Raw genomic sequence first — 16,345 nt, 5'->3', positions numbered from 1 at the left:
CCGACCTTTGGAATTAGGGTCTGTATTTTAAGATCCCAGGCGATTTGTAGATACTCCAAAATTTGATAAGCATTATTCTAGGATAATCTGAATTTAGCCAATTGTTCTACTCACAAATGAAACAGTCGAGGAAACTTAAAGAGCCACCCCCCCTCCCTAAACTGTAAGAGCTATAAGGGAAACCACACACACGCACACACACACACACACACACACAATTTTTTAATAATAAACTTCAAAAACAAAGGTTTAGCACAGTATACTTTAAGGCTGAACTTTTACTTCCTCATTTTAGAAATTCTGCCTCAGATTTTGACTGTGGATAGAAGTATGAGAATGTCCGCAGGGGCATTTAATACCCTAGGGAGTCCCAGCATGCTGACAATGCCACCTATATTCATTAGATGGTATCGTTTCTTTTCTAAATCACAGTGCACAGTTTTTGAGAGCTGGCTCAAGTGTTTCAAAGTTTGTGTTAACTTAGTCTCTTTTTTTTTTAATGTTTATTTACTTTTGAGACAATGCGAGAGACAGAGTGCAAGCAGCAGAGGGGCAGACAGAGGGAGACACGGAATCCGAAGCGGGCTCCAGGCTCCGAGCCGTCAGCCCAGAGCCCGACGCGGGGCTCGAACTCACGAACCGTGAGATCATGACCTGAGCCACAGTCGGACGCTTAATCGACAGAGCCACTCAGGCGCCCGTGTTAACTTGGTCTCGTGTGCCCCGTGCGAAGGGCGCCGTTAGCACCCCGTTATAGGTGGGGAGACTGTAGCACAGGGTCTAGAGTGAGTTACCCAAGGTCGCACGGCTCACAAACAGAGGGCAGGACTGGAACCCACGCTGTCTGGTGCCAGAGCCCGTGCTGAACTCTGACGGCAGACGGTCTGTGCGTGCTGGTCTCTCCCGTTAAGCAGCAGGCCGCCCCAGGTCAGCAGCCGCCCCAGGTCAGCGGCCCCCCTCCTCCACGGAGCCCCCTCCATGATTCTTGCAAGGGCGCTCAACGTCGCGACCGACCTCCAAAAGGCAGAGGCGGGGGAAGAACGCTGAGCGGGAGGCGGCAAGTGAAAGAGTGCACCGAGCAAGCGTTCGAGTGTCCCCTCATTATTTACAACAGAACTGGAAACCTGAAATATAGTAACGACCTGCACTTAGATATCTCCCGGCACACAGCGCTCTAAGCTGTCAGGACCACACGTTTCACGCCACGGACAACGCTGCTTAGAGAGTACACCACCCCCTCTGATGGTCGTCCGCCACATTCCTCCGGGAGACCGCGCCACTGATTCTCATTCCCAACCCTTAGGTGTGTATAAAATGTAACTTTTACGGGGGGGGGGGGGAAGCACCTCGTCTTAATATTCTTTGAATTTACCCAATCTTTAAATTTTTTTTTAATGTTTATTCATTTTTTGAGAGACAGAGAGAGACAGAACATGAGTGGGGGAGGAACCGAGAGAGAGGGAGACACAGGATCCGAAGCAGGCTCCAGGCTCTGAACTGACAGAACAGAGCCCGACATGGGGCTCGAACCCACCAACCGTGAGATCGTGACCTGAGCCGAAGTCAGATGCTTAACCGACTGAGCCACCCAGGCACCCCTGGATTTACCTAATCTTTAAAGAGTATACTGAGGCCCCCGGCGCTCCTGGATTTACCCAATCTTTAAAACGTATACACATACACAGAAACCAGTTTTTCAGAGTTGTTCAGCATTCAGTATCACCCAAGAACAGCCCCTCCGCAGCAATTTATTTCCAGGTGACTTCGGTCTCTCTTGAGGGAAATCATTAGAAACGAACCAAAGGATCGGGAAGAAGGCGGGTGCCCGGAACCGCCCACAACCACGGCCGTTCACCAGGAGACCCCGGCACCGAGTCTGCAGACGAGCTACTCGTTCCGGAGCACCGTAAATTTGGCCGAAACCAAATGAGCCCCGTGAAAAGCCGGCTCTCCAAGACGGCCCCATCTAGGAGTCTGGGGGTCCGGGGAATTAGTCCGGTTGGGCAGTGGTGTGGATTCTAAAATGCCTGATGAGGTTGCAGTGGTGGCCAAAGGCCTTCCCGCACTCGTCACACGTGTACGGTCTCTCCCCAGTGTGGCTCCTCTGGTGCTTGCCCAGCAGGGTCCGCCGGCTAAAGCGCTTGCCGCACTGGCCGCACCGGAAGGGCTTCTCCCCCGTGTGGACGCGGAGGTGCTGGAAGAGCCCCGCGTTCTGGCTGAAGGCCTTCCCGCACTCGCCACAGCGGTAGCGCTTCTCCCCCGTGTGGATCCTCTGGTGCTGGACGAGGTACGAGCTCAGGCGGAAGGCTCTCCCGCACTCCTCGCAGCCGTAGGGCTTCTCCCCCGTGTGGATCCTCCTGTGTCTGATGAGGCCGTTGCTGGCACTGAAGGCTCTCCCGCACTCGTCGCACACGTAGGGCTTCTCCCCGCTGTGGCTCCGCTGATGCTCGACCAGGCCGGAGCGCTGGCTGAAGGCTCTCCCGCACTCCTGGCACTCGTAGGGCTTCTCCCCGGTGTGGGTTCTCCGGTGCTGGGTGAGGACCGAGCTCTGGGCGAAGCCTTTCCCGCACTCGCTGCACCTGTGCGGTCGCTCTCCGGCGGCGCGTCCCCTCGGCTTTCCCGCCCTGCTCTCCCGCTTCCAAGCTTCCCGGCACTGGGAGTCCGGGGGAGCGTCTCTCTGGAGCCGGCTGTTTCCAAAACGTTCCATTTCCTTCAAAACTTCTTGCCGCACGGCCGACTCCTGGCTTTCTGGTACGACGTCGGCACCTGGAACGGGAAGTGCGCGGACAACGTCACGTCTCCGTCCTTTAGGGGCAGCACAGCCACGGGACGGGGCATCGGAAGATCCTGTCCAAGCACCGCGTTCTAAGAGCACAGAACTGGCGGAGTGAGGAAGACAAGGGCTCCGGAGGAACCTGAGGCCAGAGCGGGGTCAGGAGCACTGCTGGGATGGCTGCAGGGGCCCCGGGGAGGGCGAGGCTCCCGAAAGGAGGTGTGTAAGCAGGCGCCGTTCCACCTCTTTCACACACGTTAACTCAGCAAATCCCCAAACGGCTCTGGGACCGTGATGATTTATTTCCATCCCACGGATGCGTCAACCAAAGGTGCCGGATGGCCACCTGGCCTGCCCAATGTCACAGAGCTGCTAAGTGGCCGTGCTTAAGTTACAACACAGGCACTCTGACCCCAGAGTCCACGGTCTTAACTGCTACCCTACACAGGGCCACCAGAGATCCCAGGTGGACCCATCAAAGTCCTTACCTTGTTCCCCAAATTTGTGGGGACCAAGAGATTCACAATGGAGCTGTGTCACCGTGGCCTGAAGCTGGATGGCTCTTGATTCCTGCTTGGCCTTCACATGCACCCCATCCTCTGACAGCACTTCTGAATGGCCAGGGGCATCGTCTGGGGCCTGGAGGCAGGTAGGTATATTTGGGTTCATAAGAGAGGGACACGGGAGCCCAGGCTAATATACTATGGAAGGAACCGTCCGAAACATCGTGTAGAGGGACGGCATGGGGACAGGCCCAGAGTTCAATCCCTACTCCTGCCCGATTCCCTCCCCTTGAGTGTGAGCTGTACTTAGTGACTCAGAAGCAATGGTCTACAACTTCTGCTGAGACTAAGTCATACAAAGCACTGTGGCTCTATCCTCATGCTCCTTTTCTCTCTGTCTGTCTGTCTGTCTGTCTGTCTCTCTCTCAGGGAAGACAGCTGACGCGTGAGGACACTCAGCCGAGGCAGAAACCCACGCGGCAAAGAACTAAGCCCTCCGGCCAACACCAGTGAGGAACTGGGGCGCCCACCAGCACCCACGGGGGGAGCAGTCTCAGAAGTGGATCCACCAGCCCCAGGCAAGCCGGAAGGGGGCTCCCCTGTGCACGGGGCTGGAATAGGCCCCAACCCTGCGGCCACCCACTCCGGCGACCCCGGCGCTACACCTCGCCTCACCGTGTCTGGGTTCTGGGTGGCGGGATTAATGGGGGGCCTGTGGCCCTGACTCACTGTAAGGCCCTGTTGCTCTGTGCCTCAGTTTCCCTCTCCACCTCAGGAGAGTGGGTTAGATCACCCCAGCCTCAGAGGACTGGTAAAAAGACAATCCGAGTTAAGAAAACGAATCTTCACTGCAACCCCGTGAGAGACCCTCCTAAGCAGCTCCCTAGGTCCTGACGCACAGGGCCCGTGAGGTAGTGCTGGGGTTGTTTAAGCCATCACGCTTGGGGGTAGTTTGTTACACAGCAACTGAGAACTGGCTGCAGCCACCTGGCCTGGGTCACTCGGTACGCGGCGTCTGGGAGCCCATCTTCCTACTCTCACCTGGTTCTCAGGCTCACTGGACTCCCTCTCCAGACCCTCCAGCGCCGTCACCACCTCGTCCCCGCTCTCCGGGTGCTGTCCCCGCACCCAGGCCTGGAGCTCGGCGGGCAGGACGGTCAGGAGCTGCTCCAGCACCAGCAGCTCCAGGATCTGCTCCTTGCTGTGCGTCTCGGGCCGCAGCCACTGGCGGCACAGCTCGCGGAGCCGGCGCAGCGCCTCGCGGGGCCCGGGGGACTCTTGGTAGCAAAAGTGCCTGAAAAGTTGGCGGGAGGCCTCCTGCGTAGAAATGCCGCTCTCTCGCAGGAAGGTCTCCTGGTCCCAGGCACGGTCCTCCTCCACCTTCACGGCCCTAAGTCCGGGCTGCTCCTCCGCCGAAGCCATCCTGCTCAGAAGGCTCGCCCCAGCCCGGGCAAGGGGAGCGGATTCAAGGCTCCCTGGCCTGTTCTTCTTGAAGAGCACACACCTGACGATAAAGCATTATGTATTCATGGGAGCGAAGAAGTGCCGGGAGAAAAAGCAAAGCACGGGAACAACGAGCATCGTGCTACCGTTTGTGCTCATGAAAGTACATCTAGGCTTTTACTTACCTTTGTCCAGAATCTGGAGAAAAGCACGTGGCACGTAACCGCCCGGCCTCCTCACTCTTGCCAGCGCCTTCCCACTGGGAGTCTGTGCTCAACCACGTGACTGGATCTGGCCACTGTGCCATCAGCAAGTGCGACACAAACAAAGGTTTGGGAGGAACTTGTGTGACACAGCCCCCGGGCTTGCTCTCCACGACCGTGAGGAGGAGGACCCCCCCCCCCCCATGACAGAGGCACATGGACACTCCCGGCTCAGCTGACAGGCAGCTGGCCCCCAGACGTGTGAGCCTGGACGCGTCTGCCGAGCCGCTCGGCGGCCCCCCAGCTCGCTGTAGATACGCGGGTAAGCCCTGCCCAATCAGCTGCACCCCACGGATTCTTGTGCTAAATAAATGTGTATTGCTGCAGGCCGCCAAGTTTTACGGTTGTTACACCATGTTATTACGGCCACGAAAAACTGAGACACGGCCTTGGCCACTGGGGAGGGAACCAGGCGGGTGCAGAACAAGAACAAGGGAAATCTACTTTACACAGAATACTCTCTACTTTTCCTGATTTTTGTATCATTTGAAATTCTTATTGCAAGAAAACAAACAAAAATACATAGTGATTTAAAAACCTGCTAGGCAGTCAATACACAGTAGCCTCAGGTAAAGAACAGGACACACGAGACTAGCTATAAAATCAAATGATGGGGGCGCCGGGGTGGCTCAGTCGGGTAAGCGTCCAACTTCGGCTCAGGTCACAATCTCACGACTCGTGGGTTCGAGCCCCGCATCAGGCTCTGTGCTGACAGCTCAGAGCCTGGAACCTGCTTCTGATTCTGTGATTCCCTCCCTCTCTGCCCCTCCCCTGCTCACGCTCTGTCTCTCAAAAATAAATAAATGTGAAAAAAAAATCAAGGGATGAGTGCTATAACAGAGGATTTAACCAAATATCCAGAAAGCAAAGAGTAGGAAAAGATCATTCTGACTGGGTATGGAGCAGTGAAAACATGTGGCTTACGGGCAAATGCATTTGAATTAGGCCTAAAATAACAAACAGGAATTTGTCAGGCAAAGAAAGGGCGACGGGAGGAGACCCAACAGGACCAAAGCTCTCTAAGGTTACAGGGCACAGAAGATCTAGGGACCGGTGTGGGTGCTGGTGGCTGGACTACAGATTACAGGGTATGGGCAAAAAACGTGTGGGAAGAGATAAGGTGGGAACAGAAAACAGCCTTGAACTCCAGGCTGAGATGTTTAGACTCTATCCTACGGAAAACTGAGGGGCAGTGAGGCTTTCATGTCACTGTGACAGCATTAGATCTGTGTTTAGAAATACTGAGGAAGATTCAGGAAGGAAATCGTGAGAATATGTTGCAGGGTTGTGGACTGTAAGCTGGGAGGCCGAATGGTAGTTACACTGACAGTTTACTTTAATGGTAGCATTTGAGTTTTATACATGGCCTCAGCCCAGTGTTAACAGAATTACTGGGGTGCCTGGGGGGCTCAGTTAAACGTCCGACTTCGGCTCAGGTCATGATCTTGCAGTTTGTGAGTTCGAGCCCCGTGTCGGGCTCTGTGCTGACAGCTCAGAGCCTGGAGCCTGCTTCGGATTCTGTGTCTCCCTCTCTCTTCGCCCATCCCCTACTTGCTGCCTCTCTCTCTCAAAAATAAACATTAAAAAATAGAATTATCAATGTCTGAGAGAATTTACAAGTTTTCCAGTTGTACTTTATTGCGGGAAAACGCATTTATTCCATTCATTCAAATACATGTGCTGACCAGATGCCTGGCATAGTGCTCAGGTCAGAGCGGTGAGAGGAAACAGACTTGGTCCTTGCCTTTATGGCGCTTACGGTGGGGGAGACAGACGCTCGTGTGATATCTACATGAACAACGTTATGGTGTTGAGAAAACAGGACAGTCACGGAGACTGGAGCTTATGCTTTGCCAACGTCCACGGCCAACTGCACTGTGTTTACTCTTTACTGCAGTAAAGGTTTTTTGAGTCTTCAGTCCAAGAAGACTGTAAGTCTGAGAAGTCCTAACTATGGATTTGCATTTAACTTCATGATTGTTAAAAGTGTGGCTTACCACGGGGTTACATTCACAGGCGACAACTGTTCTGTGATTAGGCTCAATGCCGCCAAGAACCCCAGAGCAGCGCAGGCAAATGCTCCACACACCCAAAGCCACAGGCGGGCAGCCTCTGTCTGTTCTCCCCACAGCTGCCGGGTGAGACCTTACCTCCTGCTCTCGTGCCGCCCTGAACCTGTCTTTACTCATGGAGGTTTGTGGACCAAGAAATGAATTTTCCCTTTTCATTTCATCAGGACGTGGCAAGGAACGGGAAGGGAAGAAGGCCGGGAAACACCCTCTTTCCCTTCTCCCCAAGCTCCCCCCCCCACCCCCCCAGGGATCTGTCAGCATTATCTGGTGCTCCCAGGTCTCTCTCCACTTCCGATCACATCCCAACTTGCTACAGATCCCAAACACCTCTTATGACAAAATGCCTAGAAGATGTACAAGTCTACATTTGCCATAAAATTACGGATGGAACTTTCTTCAATGTTTTACTTACCTGATTTATTCAATTAAGTGCCCTGATTCAATTAAGTACAATTTGGTGTCATCTGATTTCCTAGGAGGAAGCAGGTAGCTGATACACATCTGATGAACCAAATGTAATGAGTTCAAAAATTTTTTTAATGTTTACTTATTTTTGAGAGAGAGAGAGAGAGAGAGAGAGAGAGGGAGAGAGAGAGAGACAGAGCACAAGTGGGGGAGGGCAGAGAGAGAGGGAGACACAGAATCTGAAGCAGTCTCCAGGCTCTGAGCTGTCAGCACAGAGCTCAACGTGGGGCTTAACCCACAAACCACAAGATCATGACATTAGCTGAAGTCGGATGCTTAACTGAGCCACCCAGGTGCCCCCGTCATTGAATTCTTTATGTGACCAAGACCCTTTGGTGACATCTTTGGGATTACTAGGTGAAAGCCTCAGGGCCAGGGAGTCTCTCCAGTTCACGCAGCAGCATAATTAAGGTTACTAATTAGTGGACCTTATGAGAGGAAGATAGATCTCTGGGTGGGGCTACACTACTTCTATGACTTTTTAAAAATTTTTAAATTTTATTTTAGAGACAGAGAGAGAGAGAGAGAGAGAGAGAGAGAGAGAGCATGAGTAGGGGAGGGGACACAGGGAGAGAGAATCTCAAGCAGGCTCCATGTGTAGCCCAACGGAGGGTGGGGTGGGGATCATGACCTGAGCTGAAATCAAGAGTTAGACACTCAACCCTCTGGGCCGCCCTGGTGCTCCCTTACACGATCTCTTTAAATGTAGACTATTCTCTGGCTGGTAGCAGATGAGGAAGTCAGAGATCTGAAGCATGAGGAGGATTTGATGCACATTTGCTGGCTGGTCGCTGGAGGAAGGGGCCACGTGTAAAGGAAGCTGAGACCGGTGTCCTGCTGGCAGCCAGCAAGGAAAGGGGACCTCAGTTTTACCAGGAACTTCTGTCCTACAACTGCAAGAAATTGAGTTTTGACAACTTGCATTTCTAAAATACAGTGGACAGATTTGGTGCCGTTTTTGTTACACACTCAAAGTTTCAAAGTTTTCCTATTTGATTCCTTCTGATGTCGATTCCTGTGTTCTAGATCGATGTTGCCATTTCCTCACTCATTTTACTCCGTAAACGTTCCCTGAGCACCTACAATGCATCAGGCCACTCAGCGAGGCACCAGAGATACAATCGTCAAGAAGACAGAGCCCGCCCCCCGTTTTGCTGGGGCTTATGAAAGACAAAAGTAAGAGCAACAATGGTAAAAGCGAGGAGGCAAATGATACAGTGACAGTTGTGGGAAGTACTGTGAGGAAAACCAACCACTGAGTTACCAAATAAATGGAGGACCTGTTAAGACAGGTGGGTGGGAGGGGCGCCTGGGTGGCGCAGTCGGTTAAGCGTCCGACTTCAGCCAGGTCACGATCTCGCGGTCCGGGAGTTCGAGCCCCGCGTCAGGCTCTGGGCTGATGGCTCAGAGCCTGGAGCCTGTTTCTGATTCTGTGTCTCCCTCTCTCTCTGCCCCTCCCCTGTTCATGCTCTGTCTCTCTCTGTCCCAAAAATAAATAAACGTTGAAAAAAAAAAAAAATTAAAAAAAAAAAAAAAAAAAAAAAAAAAAGACAGGTGGGTGGGAGGTAAACGTGTAGGCTGAGCCCTTAACAGCAAAAAGGAAGTGAGCCACGCAAAAAGCAGAGATGGGGGACAGGAAGAGCACGTGACACCGTTTAAGGCCCATGTGGTCACACACATGAAAGGCTGGAGCGGAGACAGACAGAAGAGTGAAGAGTGGCAAAGAATTAGGCCGGCAAGACAAGCCAGATCGTGCAGGGCCAGGAGCATGGGTTTCATTTGAAGCGCTAAAGTCACAGTAGGCTTTTACGAAGGGAAGTGAAGAGACCGGATTCATGTTTTAAGAAGCTCTGCTACCGGATGGCGAATGAGCTTAAGGAATGACGGTGGAGCCAAAGTGCCGAAAAGCCCAGAGGTGAAAGAGTGGGGAGGGAGGTCGTCGCAGGGGGTCCAGAAAGACTTCGCCTGAATAATGTATTCTTCAAGTTTGTTTAACTCTGAAAAATACAACTGAAAGGCAAAACAGCTTAATTTTTACTGTACAAAAATGCTTCAGTCTTTGGACAGATGTTTATGGAGCTGTGCTAAGAGCTGGGTTTACAGAGTTTATAGCTCAAGGGGAGAGAATTACAATTTGGTGAAATACAAGGCATGATTTTGGAGGTGTGTTCAGGCAGACTCCTGGAGGAAGTAAGTGAGCTCATCCTAAATCCAGTATTCAGTTTCTTTCTTTCTTTTTTTTTTAAGTTTACTTATTTTGGGAGAGAGAGAGAGAGAGAGAAAGAGAGACAGAGAGAGACAGAGTGAGTGGGGTAGAATCCCAAGCAGACTCCACACTGTCAGCACAGAGCCCGACTTGGGGCTCGATTCCACAAACCATGAGATCATGACCTGAGCAGCAATCAAGAGTCGGCGCTCAACCTACTGAGCCACCCCTAATAGTCAGCTCCTAGAATTACCTATAACCCACTAAAGAACTCACAGATACTAAGTGTCAATGATGTGCCAGGCAGCAAACACAGGCGTCCTCCTGTTCCTTAGCTGAACTAAAAACACGGGAGGAAAAAGCATAAAAGAGCATTTTTCTTATTAGCTTCAGCGCATTAGCAACAGTGAGATCACAAAAATCGTAAACCACTTGTGTTGTAAAATACAACCCGAAGCAGACCAACTGCAACGACGAGTAGAGGAACCGCAGGTAAATCCAGAAACGACGGTGCTCTCCTCCTGGAGGTCTGTCAACTCCTCCCTTCAACGGACGGGGAGAAGCGAGGGGAAAGGCAGGACTCGTTTTTAAATGTTAAAAGACAACTGCTTGCAACGAATAGTCTTTAGCTGGATCCTAGTTGGTGCACATCAGTTGGAAAAGACATCCGTAGGACGACTAGGGACTAGGTGTTAGGTGATCTTAGGGAATGCTCCTACATCTAGTCAGGTGCGTTAGTGATTTGCTTCCATAAAACCTCAATTTTTAAACTAGGAATGACAAGTCATGACGCTTGTGAGGTCTTTCGAAATATTTAGAGAAAAAGACAGACGCAATAATGCTAACACTGGCGACGCACAGGGGGCGGGTACCGGGGAGTCCGGCCTTTCCCGGGGAGCAGGACCCGCCGCCGAGCGCCTCTTCCCCGCCCCCTGCGGGGGTCTCTCCCACCGCCCGACGGGGCGGGACCGTCTTCCGGGAGCCCGGGGCGAGGGGCGTGGGGCGAGGGATCCGAAACTCACCTCGGGTCCGGGGAAGCTCCAGGGCCGCGGCGGGTAGCGGCGCCCTGGCAACCAAGCGGCCGTGAAGGCCGGAAGTTCGTCAGCCGCCTGAGCCCGGCTGTCTTCCAGGAGCTTTCCTGGCCTCTCTAGGACGCCCCAGGTCGCTGCGTCTCGGTGGCCACCCCGCCGCCCAGCCCCGGCTCCCGCGAGCCCCGCCAGCCCTCCCGCTTGGGCGGCCTCGGGGACGCAGCAGTTCCGCCAGCTCCAGCGCTCGCCACCCGTGGCTCTCTCGGTGTTGGCCGCACCACAGGAGATGGTGGTTGTGGGGGTGATTGATTTACTCTTGACCGTCGTCTGGATTCTCGGAGTCGAGGAGGAGACGCGGACACGTGAACAAGTGACTACATAAAGCTGATGTGTAGCCGAAATGAAATAAATGTTTGTAAATCGACCAGGCTGCAGTGACCGCTGTGTACTTAGCACACAGACATCCGGACTAAGCCGGATAGGCTGCCCAGAAGGCATAGGAGAGCCGGCGTAGCGCGGGGAGCATCCGGGGAGAATCAGGGAGGAGCGCGGAGAGCATCGGAGGAGGATCCGGGGAGGAGCATCGGAGGAGGATCAGAGAGGAGCGTGGAGAACATCGGAGGATCGCGGAGGAGCGCGGGGAGCATCGGACGAGGACCAGGGGAGGAGCACGGGGAGAAGCAGGAGGAGAAGCACGACAGGACTGTGTGTGACCACTGCTGGATGGCGCAGGATGGGACTTGTACTGGTCCCTCAGCAGAAGTTAGGTGATGGGAGCACATGTTACTGTGGCTGTGGTCGCAGGATGGGAAGCATCTGAGACGAAGGGGGACCGGTGAGGAGACTACTTCCAGGAGCACAGGCGGCCAGGACCACCGAGTGCACGCTGACAGCCACGCGCCAGGTTCGCAGGTGGCGGGGACCACGCAGCGCACGCGGACGTCAGGCGCGGGGAGCTCTGGTGGCTGGGACCACCGAGTGGCGGCCGGCGGCGGCTAGAGAGGCCCAAAAGTCCTTCGCGCAGCCGCAGCCGCAGCCACGCCCCGCCCCGCCCCGCCCCGGGGCGCTACTTTCGGAACTGTTGGGGTGCGGCGAGCCGGCTCCCCTGGTCCGGTTGGGGTTGCCGAGGAGCCGCCTCCTCCCGCGAGGGGACCCCGGGGAGGCAGCGCCGGCCTCCGGGTAGGTGCCGCAGCCTCGCAGTGTGTGCAATCGGGACTCCGGGTCACACACACACACACACACACACACGCACGCACGCACGCACACACACCCGCCGCGACGATGGGGGCCAGATCGCGCTCCATTCGAAGACAAGGTCAGTGCCCGGGTCCTAAGTCTCTGTGCGGTCGGGCCGCCTGGTTCGATTCATCCCCCACGTATTGGCTTTGTGGCTTTTGGCCGGTCCCTTGACCTCTCTGTGCCTCACCTGACTGCTTTGTAAACCGGGGGAAATGATATCACCTAAGTCGTGGGGTTGTTGTGAGGCTTCAGCGAGTTAAGATGCCTAACACGCACCAGGCACAGAGTAAGAACGATTCAAAGATTTGCTGTTATCATTGCTATTGTTACTTCTCATTATGACGGCCTGTTCTCTTTCATGAGTGATCTTGGCTTTTCTTACGTCTAAGTTTTAGGGCCATCTGTCAGTTTTCTTCGTGATGAACGATTTCTCTATTTTAGACAGGAAAATAAAATACTCTCAAGAAGAGCCTGTCCCTAAGCAAAGACCCAAGCTGGTATGTGTTGTGTGTTGTGATGCTGAGACTCCCCCAAGGCTTTAAAATTTGGGAGTGCCCCTTCCTCGGGGCGCCTGGATTCACTAGGAGCAGGAATGGGTTAACAGTGAAGGTTTCGGACCCCAGTGTTAGAGGTCACGGGTCCTGTCCCGAGCTGCAGATCTTCCAGTTTGCAAGCCTCCAGGAGAGCCCTACGTGCTAGCCTGATGTATTTGTCTGTAACTTAGTGTTTCTACTTGTAGGTTTCCTTGTTACTATTAGTTTGGGAAACTGAGTTCATACCCACACCTTTAACTCCAGTCCTAATAACAGGACTTACACTAGATTTTTTTCCATATTTGTAACTCTCTTCTATGATAATGAGAAATTCTCTCCTTATCTTCAAGATGTTTACTTATTTGATCACACTTCCTGTTTATAGCAGGTCCCCCAATCCAGTGCCTTCTCACTCTGTTCATTTGGGCTTAGACCCCAAATACCACCGGTGGTGAAACCTGGATGGGGAATGTGAGATTGATGGTAGTGACAAATCAGTGCTAATCTTCCTGTCACACGTGCCTCCCCCTAGCTCTGGGGACGCCCTCCTCACACCACTTGGGCTCCCAGGTGGCTGGCCGAGGCCCTCTCACCTCGTGTGACCCCACCTAAATGCTTCTAGACTGTATTGCTCAGGAAGGGAAAAAGGAAGGTAGGATGTTAATTTTTAAATGGGGGGTGGGGGAATGTCTAACCTAGATCAATGTAGAGAGAACACTACCATGAACCCCAGTATGCCCATCACTGAGCTTTAACAACTACTATCTATGTCCATTTTCTTTTTTCTTTTTTAAGTTTGACAGAATGTGAGCAGGGGAGGGGCAGAAAGGGAGAGAGAGAATCCCAACCAGGCTCTGCACCATCAGTGCACAGCCCGACAGGGAGCTCAAACTTAAACAAACCGTGAGATCTTGACGTGAGCCAAGAACAAGAGTCGGAAGCTTAACCAATTGAACCACCCAGGAGCCCCTGTTTTGGCCATTTTCTTTCATACCTCTATCCTCTCCTTCCTCTCTCTTTCCCTTGCTCCCCACCCCCATCCTTCCTTCCCTTGTTTCCCTCTTTCTTTCAGTACTTTAAGGAAAATTCCAGCGATCATCTCTGTTCACCCATAAATACAACTACAGTACTTCAATGTTAATTTCTAACAAATAGGATTTTTAATGTAATCATAGCATTATCACACTCAACAAAATTGCCGGTAATTCCTTAATATTGTATTCAAATTTTCCTGATTGTTTGAAATATGTCTTTTAAGATTTTATTTTCTTATTTTTATTTTTTTATTGTTTATTTTTGAGAGACAGAGCATGAGCAGGGGAGGGGAAGAGAAAGGGAGGCACAGAATCTGAAGCAGGCTCCAGGCTCTGAACTGTCAGCACAGAGCCCAACTCGGGGCTGGAACTCATGAACTGTGAGATCATGACCTGAGCCGAAGTTGGATGCTCAACCGACTGAGCCACCCAGGCGTCCCTAAGATTTTATTTTTAAGTAATCTCTACACCTAACGTGGGGCTCAAACTCACAACCCCAGGGTCAAGAGTTGCATGCTCTACTGACTGAGCCAGCCAGGCACTCCTGAAACGACCTTTTTACAGCTGGTTTTATTTTTTTCCCCTACAGGGTCCAAATACAATTTACCGTTTGCATTTGGCTGATTTGTCTATTCAATCCTTTTTAATCTATGACATTTTTCTTTCCCTCCTCCTCTCTCTCTCTTTTTTTTTTTTTTTTTTGATGTTTATTTGTTTTGAGAGAGTGAGCAGGGGAGGGGCAGAGAGAAGAGAGAGAATTCCAAGCAGGCCCGCACTGTCAGTGCAGAGCCTGATAGGGCTCTCCCTTCCACTCTTCCCTTCTCCCTTTCCTGGATCAGTGGACTCATGGGGCGGGGGGAGTGGCAGGAAAGGTGGGGGAAGAGTTTTCTTACCTGTCTGTGCTAAAATTGGAGGGGACGGATCTATAATCCCATCCTCTTCCATTTATTCTAATAAATGCTTCTGTGTATCAGACAGCGTTCTTAAGTGCTTTACGGAGATCACATGTGTAACTGCATGAAGTAGACCCTTTTGTTATCTCCCTTTTAGAGACAGGGAGACCGAGGCACCGAGAAGTTAATAGGCAACATGTCCAGTGTCACTCAGCAAACAAGTGGCAGAGGTGGGATGTGACCCTCATGCCCGTGTTCTAACCACGAGGAGTGGTAGTTTACGCAGCCTGGTGCTGGCACTAGTTACGGTTAATGCCTGCTGTCCTGTGAGGTGGCGCTCCTGTGACCCTCCTGACATCGGACACTCCCCAGTGTCAGAGCAGTGGTCACCCTTCCCTTGGCTCCTCCTTGGGACTGTCTGCAGGGGACACAGACCCCCAGCCTGTTTGCACACCCTTCTGCTGCCAGTGTCCAACCAGGGGACACCTGGGTCCCTACAGTGCCTGCCTCTGTTCCCTGGGGGCAGCTTTGCCCTGACTCACCTGCCAGGGGAGTCCTCCTCTGGTCCCAAGTTACTCCCAAACTGAGACTAAGCACATTCTGTGAATGCAGGGTTTCTAAACTATGGCCCTTTAGCTCCCAAGGTAAAATTCAGCAATGTCTGGAGACATTTTTTCGATTGTCATAACTAGGGGTGGACGGAGCTACTGGCATTTAGTGGGTAGAGGAGGGGGGGGTTGCTGAACATCCTACTCTACTGGGAAGCACCCCCAGCCTCCCAGACACACAGTTAATCCCACCAAAATGTCAGTGGTGTCCAAGTGGAGAATCCATGGTTTACAGAAATAACTAATTACCTAGTGCTTTTTTTTAAAAAGTAGGCTCCTCACCCAACTTGGGGGGGCTTGAACTCACAACCCCAAGGTCAGAAGTCAAATGGTGTACTGAGTGAGCCAACCAGGCACCCCTCGTCTCTAATGCTTTTGCATTCATTCATCGGTTCACTTACTACGTGTCAGGACCTAGGAATACAAACATGGGTAAGGTAAAGACAGAGCTGTTGGCAGGAGGCCCACAGTCCATCAGGTTTGGCAGAGTTTTAAATAGAGAACAAAGATGCACAAGGACTGTTGTTTTTCATACGAATTTGAGTGCTCCGGTGTGCTTTCCATAAGCTCTCTTGTTTGGTTTTCCTGAGGAAGTAGGAAGTGGCAGGGGAGGAGACCTCATTCTGCCTAAGAGGGTGGAAAAGGTGCTAGGCAGGGGGCATTCCAGCTTCAGAGCCGGCGTGGCTGGCCTGCAGAGATGTGACATCCTGGAAACAAATACTACACTAAGCTGTCAGGGCAGCAGCTGGCCTCCTACAGATTTGGGCAAACTTTGTGCCCGCTGAAAAGCCGATACCTCCGTTGACTGGACACCATCTGAGGGCCTTGGATGGTGAGCCCTACCTGAGCGCCACTGGCGCCTTGGCTGGGTGCATTTAGCAGTTCTCAGCCTGCAGGACCAGAGTTTATTTACCAATTCATGGGGACAGAGGATGAGTAGTGGGTGTGAGAAGAAACAAGTGCTTTACTTGGGTAAGAATGGCAGCGGAAAGGGGCACCTGGGTGGCTCAGTTGGTTAAGTGTCCGACTTTGGCTTAGGTCATGATCTCACTGTTCATGAGTTTGAGCCCCATATCAGGCTCTATGCTGACAGCTCAGAGCCTGGAGCCTGCTTGGGATTCTCTCTCTCCCTCTCTCTCAAGAATAAACAAACATTAAAAAAAAAAAAAAAAGGAATGGCAGAGGAGGGACTTGATTAAGTATGTATTTTAGAAGAGGTCCCTTGGGGGGGAAGGTGGGGAGGAAGAGAGGCATTGGAAGCAGAAAAGGCTAGAGACAGTGCTGA

The 16,345-nt window shown here is 52.4% G+C and overlaps 1 protein-coding gene across 2 annotated transcripts; it reads right to left on the bottom strand.

Moving 5' to 3' along the window:
• Positions 1-1,550: 1,550 nt before the first annotated feature.
• On the bottom strand, positions 1,551-10,802 carry ZSCAN31 (zinc finger and SCAN domain containing 31). Of its 2 annotated transcripts, none has more exons than XM_030316882.1 (4): positions 10,748-10,802; positions 4,318-4,780; positions 3,262-3,412; positions 1,551-2,766 (listed from the first exon to the last, which is right to left on the bottom strand). In XM_030316882.1, exons 2-4 carry the CDS (start codon positions 4,696-4,698, stop codon positions 1,991-1,993), a joined length of 1,308 nt encoding a protein of 435 aa, XP_030172742.1. In that variant the 5' UTR covers positions 4,699-4,780; positions 10,748-10,802; the 3' UTR covers positions 1,551-1,990. The 2 variants fall into 2 exon arrangements, with proteins under 2 accessions (XP_030172742.1, XP_030172739.1); XM_030316879.1 differs by lacking the exon at positions 10,748-10,802 and adding an exon at positions 4,905-5,643.
• Positions 10,803-16,345: the final 5,543 nt, after the last annotated feature.

Source organism: Lynx canadensis, chromosome B2 (assembly GCF_007474595.2).
Source record: "Lynx canadensis isolate LIC74 chromosome B2, mLynCan4.pri.v2, whole genome shotgun sequence".
NCBI lineage: Eukaryota > Metazoa > Chordata > Mammalia > Carnivora > Felidae > Lynx > Lynx canadensis.
The sequence above is the reverse complement of the archived record's forward strand: the minus strand, read 5'-3'. Positions and strand labels throughout refer to the sequence as shown.